Source organism: Bidens hawaiensis, unplaced genomic scaffold (assembly GCF_021521415.1).
Source record: "Bidens hawaiensis isolate Kalapana, Puna unplaced genomic scaffold, B.hawaiensis_p1.1 tig00009445_1, whole genome shotgun sequence".
NCBI lineage: Eukaryota > Viridiplantae > Streptophyta > Magnoliopsida > Asterales > Asteraceae > Bidens > Bidens hawaiensis.
In genome coordinates, this window is record NW_027491700.1 from 204,346 (window position 1) to 222,946 (window position 18,601).

At 34.9% G+C, this 18,601-nt stretch overlaps 1 protein-coding gene across 2 annotated transcripts in view; it reads left to right on the forward strand.

Annotated features, from left to right (window-relative positions):
- LOC143532448 (putative LRR receptor-like serine/threonine-protein kinase At1g53440) overlaps positions 1-18,590 on the forward strand; it is a 201,031-nt gene extending 182,441 nt beyond the window's left edge. The window contains exons 1-24 of one of the 2 annotated variants that reach the window (XM_077027489.1): positions 7,895-8,164; positions 11,110-11,290; positions 11,377-11,448; positions 12,005-12,073; positions 12,148-12,219; positions 12,286-12,357; positions 12,439-12,510; positions 12,612-12,683; positions 12,767-12,838; positions 12,921-12,995; positions 13,101-13,175; positions 13,258-13,326; positions 13,425-13,490; positions 13,587-13,646; positions 13,727-13,768; positions 13,841-13,890; positions 14,965-15,323; positions 16,086-16,284; positions 16,451-16,588; positions 16,867-16,985; positions 17,065-17,275; positions 17,420-17,657; positions 17,751-17,901; positions 17,996-18,585. In XM_077027489.1, the coding sequence (XP_076883604.1) occupies positions 8,050-8,164; positions 11,110-11,290; positions 11,377-11,448; positions 12,005-12,073; positions 12,148-12,219; positions 12,286-12,357; positions 12,439-12,510; positions 12,612-12,683; positions 12,767-12,838; positions 12,921-12,995; positions 13,101-13,175; positions 13,258-13,326; positions 13,425-13,490; positions 13,587-13,646; positions 13,727-13,768; positions 13,841-13,890; positions 14,965-15,323; positions 16,086-16,284; positions 16,451-16,588; positions 16,867-16,985; positions 17,065-17,275; positions 17,420-17,657; positions 17,751-17,901; positions 17,996-18,412 (3,066 nt within the window). In that variant the 5' untranslated portion in view covers positions 7,895-8,049 and the 3' untranslated portion in view covers positions 18,413-18,585. Of the gene's footprint in view, positions 1-7,894; positions 8,165-11,109; positions 11,291-11,376; positions 11,449-12,004; positions 12,074-12,147; positions 12,220-12,285; positions 12,358-12,438; positions 12,511-12,611; positions 12,684-12,766; positions 12,839-12,920; positions 12,996-13,100; positions 13,176-13,257; positions 13,327-13,424; positions 13,491-13,586; positions 13,647-13,726; positions 13,769-13,840; positions 13,891-14,964; positions 15,324-16,085; positions 16,285-16,450; positions 16,589-16,866; positions 16,986-17,064; positions 17,276-17,419; positions 17,658-17,750; positions 17,902-17,995 lie in introns of those variants that run through there. The other variant, XM_077027488.1, reaches the window with a different exon arrangement.
- The last annotated feature ends 11 nt before the right edge of the window (positions 18,591-18,601 follow it).

Consider the following 18,601-nt stretch of genomic DNA (forward strand, 5'->3'; position numbering starts at 1 on the left):
TGATTCGTCGGTTCTGGATACGGAACATAATCCATGTCGGATGAAAGGTAGAGGTAGGTCTTAGCAGCTTGGTTCTGCTCTCGGATCTCATCGGCTTGCTCTTGGATTGATGGAATTTCTCCATGGAATGGTGGGAAGCTTGACGAGGCTTGGTTCTTGAGTTTCTCAAGATATTGGTCATATGGGTCCACAGAACCATAGCTTGGGTTTTGGGAAGTGAGTGATCCATTCATTGAGCTTGACATCTCATTAGGGTTCTCAGGGTGCTCTTCTTCCGGTTCTTCCTCAGCCTCTTCCTCAAGGTCTTCCTCTTCCTTAAAGTCTTCTTCTTCATCAAGATCCTCCACTTCATCGGGTTCTTCTTCTTCCGGTTCATCTTCCTCCATGGGTTGTGTGGTTTCAATGTTTACTGGTGGTATCTGGAAAGTCTCAGAAGGCATCATTATTCTCATCTTGGGTCTACGTGACGGTCCTTCACCGTTGTTTGGTTGGGAACTAACTTCTTTGAAGGTGGAGCTTACGGCATGCCACTCTTGTTGTTAAGAGAGATATTTCATCCACTTGGAGGATGGTTGAGAATTTGGTAGGTATCCAGTTGGATAGTATTGAGTGGGAATCTATGTTGGATGGTACATCGGTATTTCGAAGGGATTATACATCGGTATTGTCGGTGGATGGTAGCTTGAGTGTCTTGGTAGCTCAATTCCTTACTTTGGTGACTGTCGGGAACATCTATTGGGTGGTGTCTGCTTCCGGGGTAGTACACAGGTTTTGTCAAGTCGTGTTCCACATCTTGATTGAAGTATGCTTCATAATAACCCTCGCTCATGTTGTCTTCGAGATAAGGTTCGGAAATTCCGGCCTCCTTTGCCTTGCGCATAAAGTCTTCGATGTGAGCTTTGAATGACATCTAATATTATGGGTGGTTTAGAATGTAGAATGGGAAAGAAAGGTTAACAGCCTATCTTATCCCTAAAACACATATACAATTATTTCCTAAACTTGGATCGAAGCTTGGTTATTATTTTATGATACCCAATTCGCTAAGATCGATGGCTCTGATACCAACCTGTCACACCCCATTTAAGGCCTAGGAGTGTGATCCAATAGTTGGTACCACAAGTGTAAATAAAACAGAGTAGCATTCATTTAGCGGAAGACTTGTAAAACTTGTGGATTTAAGTTGTAAATATTTATAATACAAAAGTCGGGATTATAAAAGATTCCCGAACTATTTCAAAAGGTTAATTGTTATACATTACAAAACCACCATTGTTTATATATTTAAGTTTTAACAAAAGATCCGAGCCATCGGATATTCAAAGCACTTCGTCACTCCAAGTGCTAAACTTGTTCACCTGCAAAATGTAAGAAAATACGTCAGCAACGAATGCTGGTGAACACGCTGACGCAAAATAACTTCTTTTACTTTATTAGCCCTCGAGGCTACGCCTGCCTCGGCCCAACGTGGCTTAGGAATAACAAAGTCAAATAACACATTATAAACTAGAGCCTCTACATTAGGTCACCTTAGAAAACATCGCAGTGTTCGACTTAGTTAAGTACCCGTAAATATAGACATAAGGTCGTACTCCCTGCAGGAGAGCATCCTACGACCAAGGGTGGTGCGATCATGCCCATACATCACATAGTACCACCTATGTAAGGATCCAGACATACGTATACCACAGCCTGAGGGCTAGGTTCATACCATAGTTATAACGGTTTTAGGAACACATAGTTCCTTATAAACAATTTCATATAACAAGTTTGACTCATTTGAAAACAAGTTTAAAAGTTTGGGGGCATATTCACCTTGTCTCTTTAGGATCGGCTTCACTCACCGTCCAAGGTTCTTTCCCTTTCTTTATCTCGAACCTATAGTTACGAGTATAAATATTTGTTAGTCTTATATCTCAATCCTCGATTGAACCTTTAGTTCAATTCTTATTTACTTGAAAACCTTTAGTTTAAAAGTAAATTTATAAACCTTTAGTTTATATGAAAACCCGACGTTTCTTTTTCTCTAAGAAACGTAATCTTTTCTTTTATTATTTAAGAATACTCTTTATTCATTAAATAATATTTTCATAACAAAGAATATAATCATATATACTTACACACATATATATGTATCACAATATTCAACATTTATCCTTTCATTCATTTCTTTGTTATGTTTTCTTTTCTTTTCTTTTATCGAGGTATCAAGTATAACCTCGACTTTATGGCTTAAGCCTTAATATAATATTGAATTATATTGAATTCATTATTACGCCTAACCTTAGTGGCGTATAAAATTCTAGGGACTTGAGCAGCACTCCAACGCCGCTTCACTTTTCTCGACACGCTAATCGAGGAACGCCAAATCTTCAACACTCGTTGACACGTACTTCGAGAACAAACACCATCTTGGTTATATGTGGGTGGAGGGTGGCACAAACTTCGAGAAATCGTTGGTACACAAACAAGGAAATCGGGACACGTTTATCGAGGAAATAAGACACGAACTTCGAGGTAAATTATAAAAGCTAGAGAGATGTTAGAGAGAGAAAGGAGAGCAGGTTTTGGTGTGCCAAGAAGGTTTTGGTGTGCCAAGAATGAGATCCCAACCTTGCTATTTATAGGCAAAATCTAGTGTCCCATCGCGGTACGCGATGGTCTCCTAGGCACCCGTCGCGTACCGCGACGTAGCCCAGGTGAGTCACAACATAGGTCTGCCACGTGTCGCCACGTGGAAAACGTTATGCCACGTGTTGACACGTGGCGGACGTCGTGCCACGTGTGGCCACGTGTCGGGACACGTGGCGACTAGTGTGCCACGTGTGGACACGTGGCTTGCCACGCGTCTCGTTGTCAGACAACCCATCGCGGTACGCGATGGGTCTCTCTTCTGATCCGATGGGTCAGGAAACTAGAATTTTCATAATTAACCCTCAACTTTGGAATTTGGCAATTTTAGTCCCTAGACTTTGGAAAGTTGATACTTTGAACTCGAAATTTTCATGGTGTTACACGTAGCATAAGTAGTGTATGTATAAGTAAATTTAGCACTTTTCAAATATACCATAGCTAACCCATTTACAAGCTACTAGACGTTTGAACTGAAGTTGGCTGTCTGTATGCCTTCTTACCAGGTATATCACAAAACATTGGCGCTAGTATGTTAGGACAATTTACACCCGTCTGACCTCCAGTCGAGTTTTAGCAGGTGGGGTTTGACAAACCCAGTAGTGCTACTTAAATTTCCCCGCGATCCCATCCTAACGGTTCAAGGTATGTAAGGACTTTAAGTGATATGAGGGCATCTAGTATACACTTGTGATATATAAGAAATTACATAAATCCAAAATAAGTTGTTGTGTTTTCCTCCACAAAAACAGTATGTAGGTATGTCCGTGCTTTCAATCTAGAAAACAAGTATAGACAAACATTTTGTGTTTTCAATCCAGAACACAAGTATACGGAAATAGTTTAATGTTTTCAATCCAGAAAACAAGTATACGAAAATAGTTTAGTGTTTTCAATCAAGAAAACAAGGAAAATATTTGGTGTTTTCTTTCTAGAAAATAAGTATACGAAAATAGTTTTGTGTTTTCTCTTCAGAAAACAAATTCAAACAAAAAGAATGAACTCACCTGGTGTCGCGTGTAATAGACTTTTCTCAAAACCCAAAATGATGCACTTGACTCGCTAATCGTTACCTAGTACAAGTGTTTAAGTTATGGGAATGTGTTCAATAATACATGACTCTAAAACCCAAGTATGGACTCACACACAAACACAAACTTGACACAAAAGCTTATTGGTGATAATAAGTAATGTCAATTGTACCAAAAAGTCTTAACATGTATCCACACATCGTATCACGGCAAAGCAACCAAATATTCATCGTACAACTCAACTTATGATCATTCAGTTCACGAGACAGATTATGGCACGTATAAAATAATTTTATTCACTATATAAAACTTAGAAAAAATGATACAAAATTTACCACGGTAGAATATATGAATTAGGTTTCTCAAACAATTTTTATTATATTTTCTCATATATACATAACTCACAATAATTCAATCATTACATATAGGTACCCACAGTTTAGCAGATTGCGCAACAAACAGTTGTTTCATAGTTCTCTCAACTCATTTATCCAACTTATGCAAGGCCAATTGAGTTGTCTTTTAGACTCATAATTCTAAGTTCCAGAAGTGGAACCAACTCATTTAGCTTTGTTAATCTCAAGTAATGATGTCGGGAAGACAGACCAGAATTTGAATCCCCGCATCAGCTTTGACATATGTTTTTGTAAAATCATAAAACTATTCAAAACTTGTCCAAAAATTACAAATTTTACCTTTCTGGAAACTAGACTCAGATTACTATATCCTAGAATCAAGAATCGATCAATAATCATCGTTTAACATCAAGTTACAAACCAATAAATAAATGAGCACGAATCTGTCAGCAAACTGTTATCATTAAAACTCAAACCCTAACATGTTTATGTCACCCATAGGGTTCTAATTCATCAGTTAAAATTATAATAATAAAAGTTATAGAGATTGAACATCTAGGGTTTCACAATAACTCATCAAAACATAAAATTGATACATAAAACTTACCGATTAACATTAGGAATCATGTGAATCACTCAAAGACACCACTAATTGCAAAAATTAAGGTTGAATTGAAAGTTGTGTGTATGGGTGTGGGATGAGAGGTCGTGAAAGAGGGAGATAAGGTAGGAGTCGACTGATTTTTGGTGGGTTAGAGTTTGGTTTATTTGTTTTAATATTATATAATCATAATTTTCAAGAATAATCCTTATTGAAACAAGTTATGACTTAAACAAACCTTTTTAATTCCAAATCGAGTCATAACGAATCATTACAACCAAAACACTAACCCAAGTTTAAAAAAATAAATCCTCATTGTTATTATATATATACTATTTTATAAAAGCCGAAAACGTATAAGTTACGCTCATTTGATCATAATTTCACGAAACAAGCTACGAACTAAGAACATAATCATTTGGCATGTAATTTCACATAAATAATATTATAAACATATGCTTGAGATATTATTTTTATATAATAACTAATAACATGTTAAGCAAGCATAATGTACTAAATCGTGTGACACATAAAACCATCTAGCACATAACACTTATATCTGAATTATTTAAACATATTTCATTTGACATTAATCACCAACGCGTACTGACGGACTCATGTGTGTGACTTGTTAATGACTCGTGTAAATGTTATGCATGATGTGTAAGAAGACGAAGTTTGTGTTAACGGTGTTAACGTAAAAGTGCGGGGTGTCACAGGGATGGAGATTCAGAATGCCAGAAGATCATGGAGAACCTATTTTTCATGGCATGCCCTTTGACGACGATTTTCTTCATGACTCCATTGCTTGGGAGTTTGACAATGCACACGGAGAGGTCATTATTCACTATGAACGATCTCATGACCTCCATTTCTTTGATGAACATGAACTAGCAGGATTCAGCAAGGCTGACTTACAAAAACTACTTGGCTCACCCTTGTACACGGTTGAAGATGTCCGTCGAGATTGTACTGATGATATCGTTGGAAAATTCAACAAGTTCGTCCGTCTTCTTGTTGAGAAGCAGCCCTTTCAAGACAACAACGATATTTTTGAGTACGAGTCTGAAATCGACTGAAGACTGAGCTAACGGAACAAATAATAAAGACTAGTGGGAGATTGTTAGGCCCATTTTGTGTTTAGTCTTTTGTATTTTGTTGTACCTTAACGTTTATGTATGTTAGCCGGTCGGTTTATGTTTCTTTGTATGTTTGGGCCCGAGGCCATGTATGTTGGAGCCCAATGGGCCGTTAATAAAGAATAGAATGTGCATGAGTACACACACTAAAATAGTGTGTGCATCTCATGTAAACCAACCTTTTTGCCAAAACTCGTATCTTATCCACAATTCAAACTCTCTTTCTCTTTTCTCTCTTCCTACCCTCACGGAAATAACATAACCGAACAAGATCCGAGATCTCGGTCTTCAATAGTGATTTCCGCTAGCTAGTGTAGAGGTTGCTCCAAGTAGACTAGTTTTATGTTGTTAGATCCGAACAAGGGACCTACAGAAGTCGGCTAGTCAAAGATTCAGTAAGAGGTTCCAGATAGTGGTTTGAAGGAACTAGCATTCCACCAAGTAAAGAGTCTCCGGAAAGTTACCTGTTATACATGGAGAGTGTTTGTTCTCATGTTTTCTTAGGATCCGATAGTTTATTTAAGTGGGAGTGGTAGAAACGAAGAACGAGTTATTGGTAGTGACTGGTCAGTTGAAGCTCAGTGGGAGCTTCAACGAGTCTTCAGGTTAATTGATGAGAAGACGAATGACAATTAAGAGAAGGTTAAAGTTTCGGCTAACAATTGGACAAGTACAAGAGGAGCGTAGTGTCAACCATGTTCGAAGCCTCTAGGTGGGAGATTGTTAGGATATGTAAGCTTAATGCCAGTCCGGGTTAGGCCAGTTTAGGGGAGGTGCAGGATAAGGTTAACCGACCCAGTCCTTATGGGCCTAGTTAGACTTAAGATGTTGAATAAGTTACCAAGAGTGTAACCCTAATTAAGTTTCTTATCTATATCTCATTGTACTTGTAATCTTAGTGCACCACTCAATAATATGAAACCCTAGTTACTGCTAGTGGATGTAGGTCTAGACCGAACCACATTAAATCCTTGTGTTCTTTATTTGTTTTCTTATGTGTTTGCGCTTTTGTTACTCCTAACAATAATAGTCAAGTTTACTCGTATTAAATAACACTTTGTCTAATTATATTTTTAACTAAATCTAATATATATAATATAATATATTAAGAAAATGCATTCAACATTTATAATCTAGTCAGGTTTCATATAGCCGGTATTTTGTATAAATTAACCGCAAACCAAATCGTTCGCTATAATTTGAAAACTTTGAAACCGATTGATTAAAAGTTAAAGAAAAATATCAAACGTGGAAACAAACGGATGACTGGTTTGAACGGTTTTAAACCGAGCAATTAATGAACATCCATAAATTTGTTAAGCGGTTACCATGGTATGTATTTCCATCATATCACGTGAACATTTCTTTTGTGTGCGTGTATATATAAAACAACGTGTAAGGCTTTGTTTACTAGATTTCTCTCATAAAACCTTGTTTCTTCACATTTTAGCCACTTAACTTTTTAGTTATTCACTCTTTATTGATTGCGCGTCGCTTTAAGTTAACTTAGTAACTTTAATTTGTTATTAATTTGTTAGACTTTCGCCATAAAAGTTTCATATATATATATATATATATATTTTTGGCACATCAACATTAGTTTAACATTATTACCTTTTAACCCTTAAATTTTGGTAATGAAATTTTCACCCTTTCAACTTACATCTTTACTTCTTTGCCACTCAACTTTTGTAATTTAACATTTGCCATAAAACTTTACCATATTAGACCAAACTGATACCGACTAACTTCCCACCGCATACTCCTCGCAACCTTTCAAACATGTAATGCATTTAACTCGCTCACTCGCAATCCCTAATAAAAATACTTGTATCAAATTTTAATTCAAGAAACGCCAGAAGTATACGAAAATGTAGCACAAAGAGCCAAAGACTAGCTTAAGAAACCATGAACGCAAATTAATTTAAAAAAAATGAGAACTAAGAGACAATGTGTGAACCCTCATTTGTTCTTATTTTAAACATTGTAATTAACTTCCTTAATCTTTACTATTCGTTGAAGAGTCAACGTTCAGAAACGGTGGTTTTACTTTTGTGTGGGTCCGTTGGAAATACACGGTAAAGTTAACATGAGCTGTTGTACGTGTAGTTTCCTTGCCAACTAACTCTATAGTATTTAAAGCCATATTCGTTACAAACAACTTGACGTTTTTGGTTCATATACTTTATTACATTTATTATTATTATTATTACATCTCTCTGCAACTAAGAAACTGAATTGTATCTATATCTTGCACGTTGCAATTAAAGGGGAATTGAAGTTACATTATTATGAAGTCGTCTCGATCGACGATGCGGGTGTTCATGTTCGTCGTGATTGTTTTCTTTGTATCGGCGAGTGTTCGTGACATTAGATCCGTTGCTCAACCCCTACCTGCTGTAGAAGGTACTTTGCTATTTCATTCTTATTGTTTAAACTAGGGGTGTACACAAGCGGAGCTCGGGTTTAGCTCATGAGTTGTTTCTTTAAACTTGGCTCGACGTGTTTGTTATTTCTTTATTAATTTCTATTTGTTTCCTTTCTTCATTTTTATCATAACTCAATCAAAATGCAATTATCTCGACGGAAAAAAAATGTATGTTATACTTAATATCTTTAGTTTGATCTATCTTAATTGTCTTAATTTTTCCCTTTATCCGAATAATCTTTTCTTCGCCAAATTGCCAGAAGCCTATGCTTTTTTGTCAGTCTGAATCTTTACTAATTGAAACTTTACTAAAAAGCCTTATTTGTTGAACTGACTTGTTCAATTTATTTTAAGAAAAAATTAAACAAGTTTAAGCTTAGCTCATTTCCATCTCTACTTTAAACGAATTCGAGTGTTTGTATTGATTCTGGAATTTGATTTTGGTGAAAATTGGATATAGTGATGAACAGATGATATGTATATATCAGATCTTTTATGTTTTTCTTAATAACTTTGGAAGTAACGTAACTGATTTTGTTTGAACCTATAGTTGTACAATATGGATTAGAATATTTAATGTATGATGATGACATAGAGGACATGCAACTCCAGAAAGTTTATTGATTTAATTATTATTATTAATTTACTTTTTGTCTCCTTCAAAAAATGCTGCTATCTTCTTGAAATTTGTGAAGATTCGATTGAACACGTATTTTAGGGAAAATATGTTGCACACATTAGCCTGGCAAATAAGTTTCAAATCATTCTCAGTTTAATAGTTTATTCTAGTGAGAAGTCATCATGTCTGACTATCCGGCTAAGGAGGCTAAGTCTTAATTAACCGTTCTTAAACTGAAAACCATGCAGCATTAGAATGTACAAAGTGACCCACCTTCAAATCAAGCAAAACTTGGTACGTGTCACCAGTAAGCTAAATTTAGCTTAATATCCAGTTACTTAACCGATATATATTTTCTTATCTTATAAGACAGAAGACTAATGTAATGCAATTGTAGGTTAAGATTAGCCTTAAGTGGCACGTGTCAACTCCTAGTTGATCAAAAGTTGAGACCCATTGACTTTTTCTTTATCAGTTTTAGAGCTTAAAAAGGATCAGCTAAGGCTTAGCCTCCTTAGCCAAACCATTCCAACTTAGCGCAACCTAATTGAACGAGAAGGAGAACATCTAGAAAGTTGTAATATATTAGTGAAAACTAACGGTACGTTTTTTATGATTAAGTATAGCCATCCCTAAAGATTTAATATATTGATGAAAACTAACGGTACGTATTTTTTTTAATTTAAAGTTCTTGGACTTCAACATGCGCACTTGACAAATACTTTAAACTATTAACAAGGGTCTCTACTATATATTTTTTTAACCAATAATCAACAAAACGTGATTGTACGAATTAATGTATTATTTATGAACGATTGATATTTACAAAGAGATAAAGATGATGCATGGGCTTTGTCAATTCATGCAACTTGTGTCCCTATTCAATGTGGGGGGTCACAATTATTGGTTTAAGATAATATGTCTTCCTAACCATGTCGGCTTTGATGGCCCCCGTTAAAAATATTTGTTTTATTTTCTTGATTTTGACTTTTGAATAATTGACCTTTTAAAGGGGTAACGATTAAAATGTTCAATTTAATTAGTCCGCATTAAAAAAAATGTCCACTTGATCAACCTCTTTTTAAAATGTTCATGCTAAATCATGTTGACTTGTTAACTTTCTATCATTAACTCGACGGGATTTGTAGCCAACCAGATTTTTCTACGTGTCTTAAAATCGGAGGATTCTAAAAACGACAAAATTATATTGGATTCCGATGAGATTTTTTTAGCGTTGACGAGATTATATTGTCTTCCGACGAGAATATTTTCGACAAGTGTTGCCTAAAAATCCTATCGAGTTAATAATTAAAAACTAAAAAGTAAACAGGTTAACAGTTCAGCAAACATTTTGGAAATACGTTGGTCAAATGAACATTTATAAATCCATGTTCTTTGTGGTCAAGAATTATGGAGCGTGTGTATTTTCACAAGTTTGACCAAGTTTCATTGACTTTAGCCAGTTGGCTGAGTGTCTAGATGCATTTATTAACTTTTTAAGTTTGAAACTGAGAATGGATATGGTCATGTTTTGGTCAACCATGCAAAAGTTTAGTTGTGTTCACATTTTTGACACCTGAGTCCTCACGTGTATTGTTGGTTCCTGTCACATGTGGTTAGGTACTTAAGTTTACCACTTCCTCTGAACATCTAAATACAATATAATTAACTTAAATGTTATGAAGATTATATCTCTTTGACTTTTACTCAGTTGTTGAACAAATGAACTTCATTAAGTCGTTCATTTATTTAATAAGCAAACAAACATGAACGATAATTTTTGTTCATTAGCTTGAACAAACAAACAAACATGAACAAATATCATGTTCATATATTTATGCTCGTCAAACGTTCTCTCACGTTCATTTGTGTTCCATGATGTTTGTTAATATATTCATTTAGTGAATTTAAACATATGACAAGTGTGGGACATAATAGTTAAAGAAATTTAAAAGTGTATTTGTGTTCGTTAGTTTATGTTGCTCATTTATATCCATGTATGTCCGTGAAGCGTTCGTTTAAATATTAAAGAATGAACATAACCGAATCATTCTATTTCTTATCGAACGAACTTGAACAAGAAAATCCGTCCGTTGAAGTGTTTGTGTCCGTACACTTGTTCGGCTGAAGTATTGATGAATGACCACGGACACGCCTCGCTTGTGTTTGTTTACAACCTAATCATAAATAATTATTTCACTTAGATAACAGCATTAACTTTCTTTTACCTGATTAGTGTAACAATGACCAACAATATTATATCTTTTTACGGCGGTTAATAAATACTTTTTCTGTTTGTCACAGTTGAAGCTATGAGGTCAATAGCCTCAAAACTACAATATAGCAAGTGGAATGTTACTAGTGATTCATGCAGTAGGGGTTCCGGGCTAAATGACACAATTACCCTAAATTCCAGAGGGCTTATCGACATCGGCAGCAATGTAACATGCAACTGTACCACCACTGTTTGTCACATATCAAGAATGTATGAAAATGCATATCTTTATCATTTTAAATTTATCGTATAATATCCGTTATTAGAAGCGCTAATAAGTTATTTGGATATTGCAGCCAATTAAAAGGACTCAATTTGACAGGAGTTTTACCTGAAGAATTTGTAAATCTCACTTTTTTGACAGAAATGTAAGTTGACCATATATCATATTGTGTGTACATGATAAATAACTAAATAACTAACAGTAAACTGTGGATTTCGTCTCTGTGGTTTGTTTAAATCTGCGGTTTTAGTCCAATAGTTTTAAATTTGCGATTTTCGTCCCTGTGGTTTCATTTTACTTGCAATTAAACCCGAATTCATTAACCCCGTTAATTTTAGTCGTTAAACCCATCAGCGTACCCCTCACGTGAGGTGCAATTTTGCCCTTTTTCTCCCTAAGTAAACTACAGTCCTAATTCGCAAGCCCCCTCACGTGAGGGCCTGAGGTGTATTTGGGGGAAAAAAGACAAAAGTGCCCCTCACGTGAAGGGGACGCCGATGGGTTTAACGACCAGACTTAACGGGATTAGTGAATTCGAGTTTAATTGCAAGTGAAATGAAACCACATGGACGAAAGTCGCAAATTTAAAACTATTGGACTAAAACTGCAGATTTGGACAAACCGAAAACCGCAGTTCACTCAAAAACTAAATATGCATTTTATCTTATATGAATATAAGTTTTGTATTGTTTGTTACACAGAGATCTATCTCGCAACTATATAAATGGCACTATTCCGTCACGTTTCAGCCAGCTTCGCGTTACCATTTTGTAAGATATTGTCTTTTGGTTTTTTTACTGTCTTTCACATGTGAATATACTCTTTGACACTTAATGTTTCACAGGAGTCTTATAGGGAACCGAATCAGCGGGCGCATACCTGAAGAACTAGGTGGTATATCTACACTTGAGGAACTGTAAGTAAAGATATATGATATATCCTTACTTTATATACATATTTACAAATTTGACCTTTACAACAGAGTCTTGGAAGACAATTTTCTTGGAGGACCGCTTCCTCAAAGTCTCGGTCGTTTGCCGCGCTTGAGAAGACTGTATGATTACTTAACCTTATTCCGTAAATATTATTTACCGTGCATTCATTGTTAAAATAAGTTATGTATCATTTTTTGCAGCCTTCTCGCTGCAAATAACTTTACAGGAACCATACCGCAATCGTATGGGAATTTGACTAGTATGACAGACTTGTAAGTCATCTTTTATTTATTTAACCAAAAAGTGAATTATTTATTCCTCAAAATATTTTATCAAAATTCTGAAACACGAAACATGTTTGTTATTCTTGCAGTAGGATAGACGGGAGTTCGTTATCCGGGAGAATACCTGATTTTATCGGAAACTGGACGAACATCACAAGACTGTGAGTATTATTTTACTTTCTTTTGTTAATAGTTAAAACTATCAAAATATTCATTATGTATAAATTTGTATTTTATCATGCAGTGATTTGCAAGGAACGTCAATGAGCGGGCCGATTCCTACTACAATATCTGGGTTGACACGTTTGAGAGAATTGTGAGCACATTATTATTAATTCCTTCAAAAAAATAGTTTTATTCAGTTTTTGAGTTTTTATATATCCATTTACGTCCGTCAGGAGGATAACGGATTTAGTTGGTGCGTCAACTTCACTGTTTCCTGATCTGCAAGCTATGACACGGATGGAAAGAGTGTAAGTTGATAACATAATCTCATAAAATAATAATAATAATAATAATAATAATAATAATATGTTAATAACATGGTTAAGTAAACTTATACTATACTTTTATTACAGGAGCTTAAGAAATTGTTTACTTACCGGCTCAATACCGGAAGACATAGGACAGACAATGGCATCATTGAAGCATATGTAAGTCTATTTATCTGTTGGAGGTTTAACTGGTTACTATAAGTAAGAACATGTTAGTTATCTTTAATTATTTCTTTTGCAGAGACTTTAGCTTCAACACGTTGACCGGTTCAATACCAAATTCGATCCAGAGACTATCGTTTGATACATTGTATGCGCTTAGTTAAAAAATGTTTAACACCTTAATACCCTGTTTATTTATTTACTTTTTTTTGTATAATTTGAGATGAATGTTGTCTATAAATGTAGGTTTCTAAATAACAACTCGCTATCTGGAGGCATACCGGATTGGGTATTTGACAGTAGAGAAAAGATGTTAGTTATTCCGTTTAATTACTATACGTTATACTTATGTTATATACTTATATGTTTTTAGTATTTGTGACCGTTGTGACTTTTTTTTTTCTGTAGTGACTTATCGTACAACAACTTTACGCAGTCTCGACAAGATAGCTGTCAAGCCTCTAGTTTGTAAGTTTTTTTTATCTTATTATTCACTATATAAAACGTTGCGTTTTATGTCCGCTTATTATTCATTTTCTTTACCGCAGGAATTTAGTTTCAGCCCTTTCACCTTCGGCTACAAATGACAGGTACGTCTAGTGGCGGAACCAGAAATTTTAATGTAATCGTACGCAATGATCTAACTTGAATTAATATTTTAGGGGTGCTTGGTGTATGAATGACCAACTAACTTGCAGCGGAAATCCCAACCGTAAGTGTGATAAAGCAAGTGTTTCCTATCTGTTTTTTCCTTCTTTGGAGGTGGTGTAAAGTAAACTAGCCACGAGCCAAGCTGCTTGTGAGCTACTTGAGATCAGCTTGCTAAAAGCTCAAATCAAGCCGAGCTTGAATGAGCTCTGGCCTAAAAATAAGCTTGTTTAGTAAATGAGCCCGAGCTTGAGTTGGTTCATGAGCCAGTTACTTTTTATATTTTATTATTAATATATTTGTGTATATATATATATAGTAATTATGGGGAAGGTTAACGTACAAATAAAATTAACGTGCTAAACATGAGAATCAAGTAGAGTAATTATATATATAAGTAGAGTAATTATGTAATTACATCATAGAGTAATTATCATAGAGTAATTACATAATTATTTTATTTGTATATATAATTATTCTACTTGATTCTCACGTTTAGCATGTTAATTTTATTTGTATTTGATCCAAACCCTAGTAATTATATACAAATGTAATAAAAGTTAACTAAATAATATATGTTATGTTATTTGTAGAAATTATAACTAAAATATATGCACAAAAAATTATAGCATAATTAATAGTTAATAAACGAGCCGGGCTCGAGCTTTTAATATAGAGCTAGAAACTAAATAAACTAAACCATCATCATCATCATCGTACTCAGTATATCCCATCATCATTATTTAGTTCATTTAGAAACTAAATAAACTAAATGAGCCCACTATTTATATAATTTTTTATTAATATATTTATAATTATATATAAATATGATAAAAATAACTAAATAATATATGTTATGTAAAAAAAATTAATTTAAAAAATAATAAACGAGCCAAGCTCAAACCTAGTCAAGCCCGGGCTTGGCTTAGCTAGTTTACACCCCTTAGAGGTGGCAAAGTGGGTGGTTAGGTAACGGGTCAAAATAAGTACTTTTAGCGATACCCAAAACAGGTCGGGTTAACGTGCAAGCCCGTTTAAAGTTATATATTCATTACAGTAACAATATAATCTTTTGCAGCCTCTAGTTTTTGTGATACAATGAGTTAAACATGTTAACAAATGCAATGATACATTGCAGGTCATACATTATATATTAACTGTGGTGGACCGAGATTAGAGTATGAAGGAAACGAGTACGAAGAGGATCGAACAAACGAGCAGTCTTACTTTTATTCTATTCAAGAGAGATGGGCTTATAGCACCAACGGTCTTTACTTGGGCGATGATGGTGTCCCATTTATTGCCACTGGATCAAATGTGACAGGTGGTGGTGAAATATATACAACAGCTCGTGTTGCTCCCACGTCGCTCAGGTACTACGTGCTGTGTATGATCCCGGGGAGTTATAGAGTGCAGCTTCATTTTGCTGAAATAAGTTATACGAATGACACGACTTTTAGTAGTCTTGGAAGACGATATTTTGATATTTCCATCCAAGTAAGTGGCATGCCAGCTTTTGAATCGTTTTCTTTTTAGCTAACCTGAAAGGGGTGTGTATGGATCGGCTTGGGCTCAAACCAAAAGCCGAATATTCGGTTTTTGGGTTTTTTGAATGCTGTTCGGTTTCGGTTTTTTCAGTTTTCGCAATGGGTTTAGTTCGGTTTCGGTTTTTCAATTTGGGCTTGAACTTTTTGGATAGAAAAAACAAATGACCCAAAAATTATTTGGGCCTGAAGGTTTGTGCCTTTTTTTTGTTATTTAATGGTTAATTGTATTATTAAACATTTAAGCCTATAATTTTTGGACTACACCACTTATTAAGTTTTTTTTTTTTGTTTTTTGTTTTTTGTTTTTTATTTTTTTTTATAAATTACTTCACATTCAAAAATAAAAAAACTAAGCTCATATATTCAATAACAAAAGTAATTTTTTTGGTTTTTTTAAATTTGGGCTTGAAACTTTGGATCCGAAATAAAGACCGAATTGATTACACCATTTTTAACTTTTAAGAAATTATTTAACATTCAAAAATATAAATTACTTAACTTTTTTCAGCTTTACAGGCTTTGGTTTGTTTTTACGAGTTCGGTACATATAAAACCTAACCGGAAACTCAGTTTTTGAAAAATAAAAAATCATAATACCAAACTGTCAGTTTTGGGTTGGGTTCGGTTACGTCAGTTATTTTTGTTACGACTGCCACCTAGCATATTTGAATTGGAGCATTTAGTTACAAATATTATTTGGATTTTCGTTTAGGGAGTTCGGCAACTACAAAACTTTAATATTGCGGAAGAAGCTAACGGTGTTGGCAGGGCTATGTCTGTAATTTTTAATGATGTTATGGTTAATGGTACCACCTTGGAGATCCACCTATACTGGGCCGGAAAGGGGACCACTGCTATTCCAGATAGAGGTGTATACGGGCCCATTATATCCGCTATCGCAATAACACCAAGTAAGTACTTACTAACATCTTTCAATGTGCTAATGTGACAATTGTTAGCGCATATTTTGATGCGGACATGGATTTCTGTTAAGCAAAAATCCTTTTTGATCATTATAAGTTTGTTTACTTTTAACCTTTTAAAGAAAGTATGACGTGCTTATTAATCCTTATGTAGACTTTGACGTTAGTACGGGTTCGGGTCTCTCTGGTGGAGCTATCGCTGGAATTGTGATTGGTTCGTGCACGTTTGTTGGGTTAATTTTAGCCATACTTTGGAAGATGGGTTATTTGGGTGGAGATAAAGAAGATAAAGGTAAGAATAATATATAAAAGTTGTGTATGTAAATTTGCTTTTGTTAAGAGATGGTTTGATACGTGGGTCACGTTGAAACGGGACAAGTTGGGCTGACCTGCAAACACTTTTTTGTCTGTTTATTGTATTTTCTAGTAAATAACTAATGTGTTAGTTATAAAAAAAGTAAAAAAAAAAAAAACTATTAGGATGTATGGAATAAAAATAGACTTTTGGTGACTTTTAATGTTTTGACTTCTTACCCCTTTAGCTAAAAGCATTATTTTTATTTATAACAGAGCTTCGTGCGCTTGAATTACAAACGGGTTATTTTAGTCTACGACAAATCAAAAATGCAACTCATAACTTTGATCCTGCTAATAAGATTGGCGAAGGAGGCTTTGGACCAGTTTACAAGGTGAAAAAAATATAAACGTTATTTTTTATTTACTTGTATATTTATGGTGATTATATTAAAGTGTTACATGTATTTTTAGGGTACTCTCACAGATGGTTCTGAGATTGCTGTTAAGCAATTATCTGCGAGATCAAAACAAGGGAACCGTGAATTTGTCACGGAAATAGGCATGATATCCGCTTTACAACATCCGAATCTTGTAAAACTTTTTGGATGTTGCATTGAAGGAAAAGAATTGTTACTTGTATATGAGTACTTAGAAAATAACAGTCTTGCACGTGCTCTTTTCGGTAAATATATCCCGATATTCGTCTTTCATATATACTCAAAGAAATATTTAATTAAGTGAAAAAGATCATGAACAAATAACCAAGTTTAAATAACCTAGTGACATATTTCTCTTTCAAAGGATTATAATATGGTTTTTTATATAGGTCGCGAGGACCAAAAACTTAATTTGGACTGGGCGACAAGAAAGAAGATATGTATGGGAATAGCAAAGGGCTTAGCTTATCTCCACGAGGAATCAAGACTAAAAATAGTTCATCGAGACATAAAAGCCACCAATGTGCTTCTTGACAAGGATCTTAATGCTAAAATATCGGATTTTGGTTTAGCAAAGTTGGATGAAGAAGAAAACACTCATATCAGCACACGAATTGCCGGAACAATGTGAGTTTTCATATTTTTTTTTTTTTTACCTTTTATACATTAATTTATAAAATTATCTAAATGTGGAGATGTTTATTGGTGTTATATTTGTAGAGGGTATATGGCTCCGGAATATGCAATGAGGGGGTACTTGACGGATAAAGCAGATGTTTACAGCTTTGGAGTAGTTGCATTAGAGATTGTTAGCGGGAAAAGCAATACGAATTATAGGCCAAAGGAAGAGTTTGTCTACCTCCTCGACTGGGTACATTCAATCTTTCAAATCGTTTATATATGTTTCTTGAATTTCAGTACAGACCGTGTTGAAATGACCAGTTAACGTTTTTTTCTTTGTGAAGGCATATGTGTTACAAGAGCAAGGCAATCTTTTGGAGCTAGTGGATCCTAGTCTAGGAAAATACTCAAAAACAGAAGCAATGAGGATGCTTAACTTAGCTCTTCTATGCACAAACCCGTCTCCGAGCCTAAGGCCACCCATGTCATCCGTGGTCAAAATGTTGGAAGGCAAATTGCCAGTTCAACCTCCAATGGTCAAACGAGATCCGGGGAACCCAGACATGAGGTTCAAAGCCTTTGACATGACATCACATGACAGCCAAACACAAACCTCCACGATCTCAGCCGACAGTCTAGGGCCTAGAAGTATCTCTACCGATGGTCCATGGAGAGATTCGTCGATTTACCACGATGAGAGCAAGGAAAGTACTTCTTCAGAGAAGAAGCTTCTACCTGATCTTTATGATGTCGATATTTGAATCGTTCGTAAAGGTTTATGAGGATTTTTGTTCATTTTGTTACGTACAAATGTTTATACTATACTATGATTTAGAACTATAGATGAATGATTTGTTTGTTTGTTGCAAAATTTTGCTCATTTCAGTATGTGCATAATTATATATAGTGTAATAGATGTTTTATTTGTTGAATAAACCTATGGTATTTGA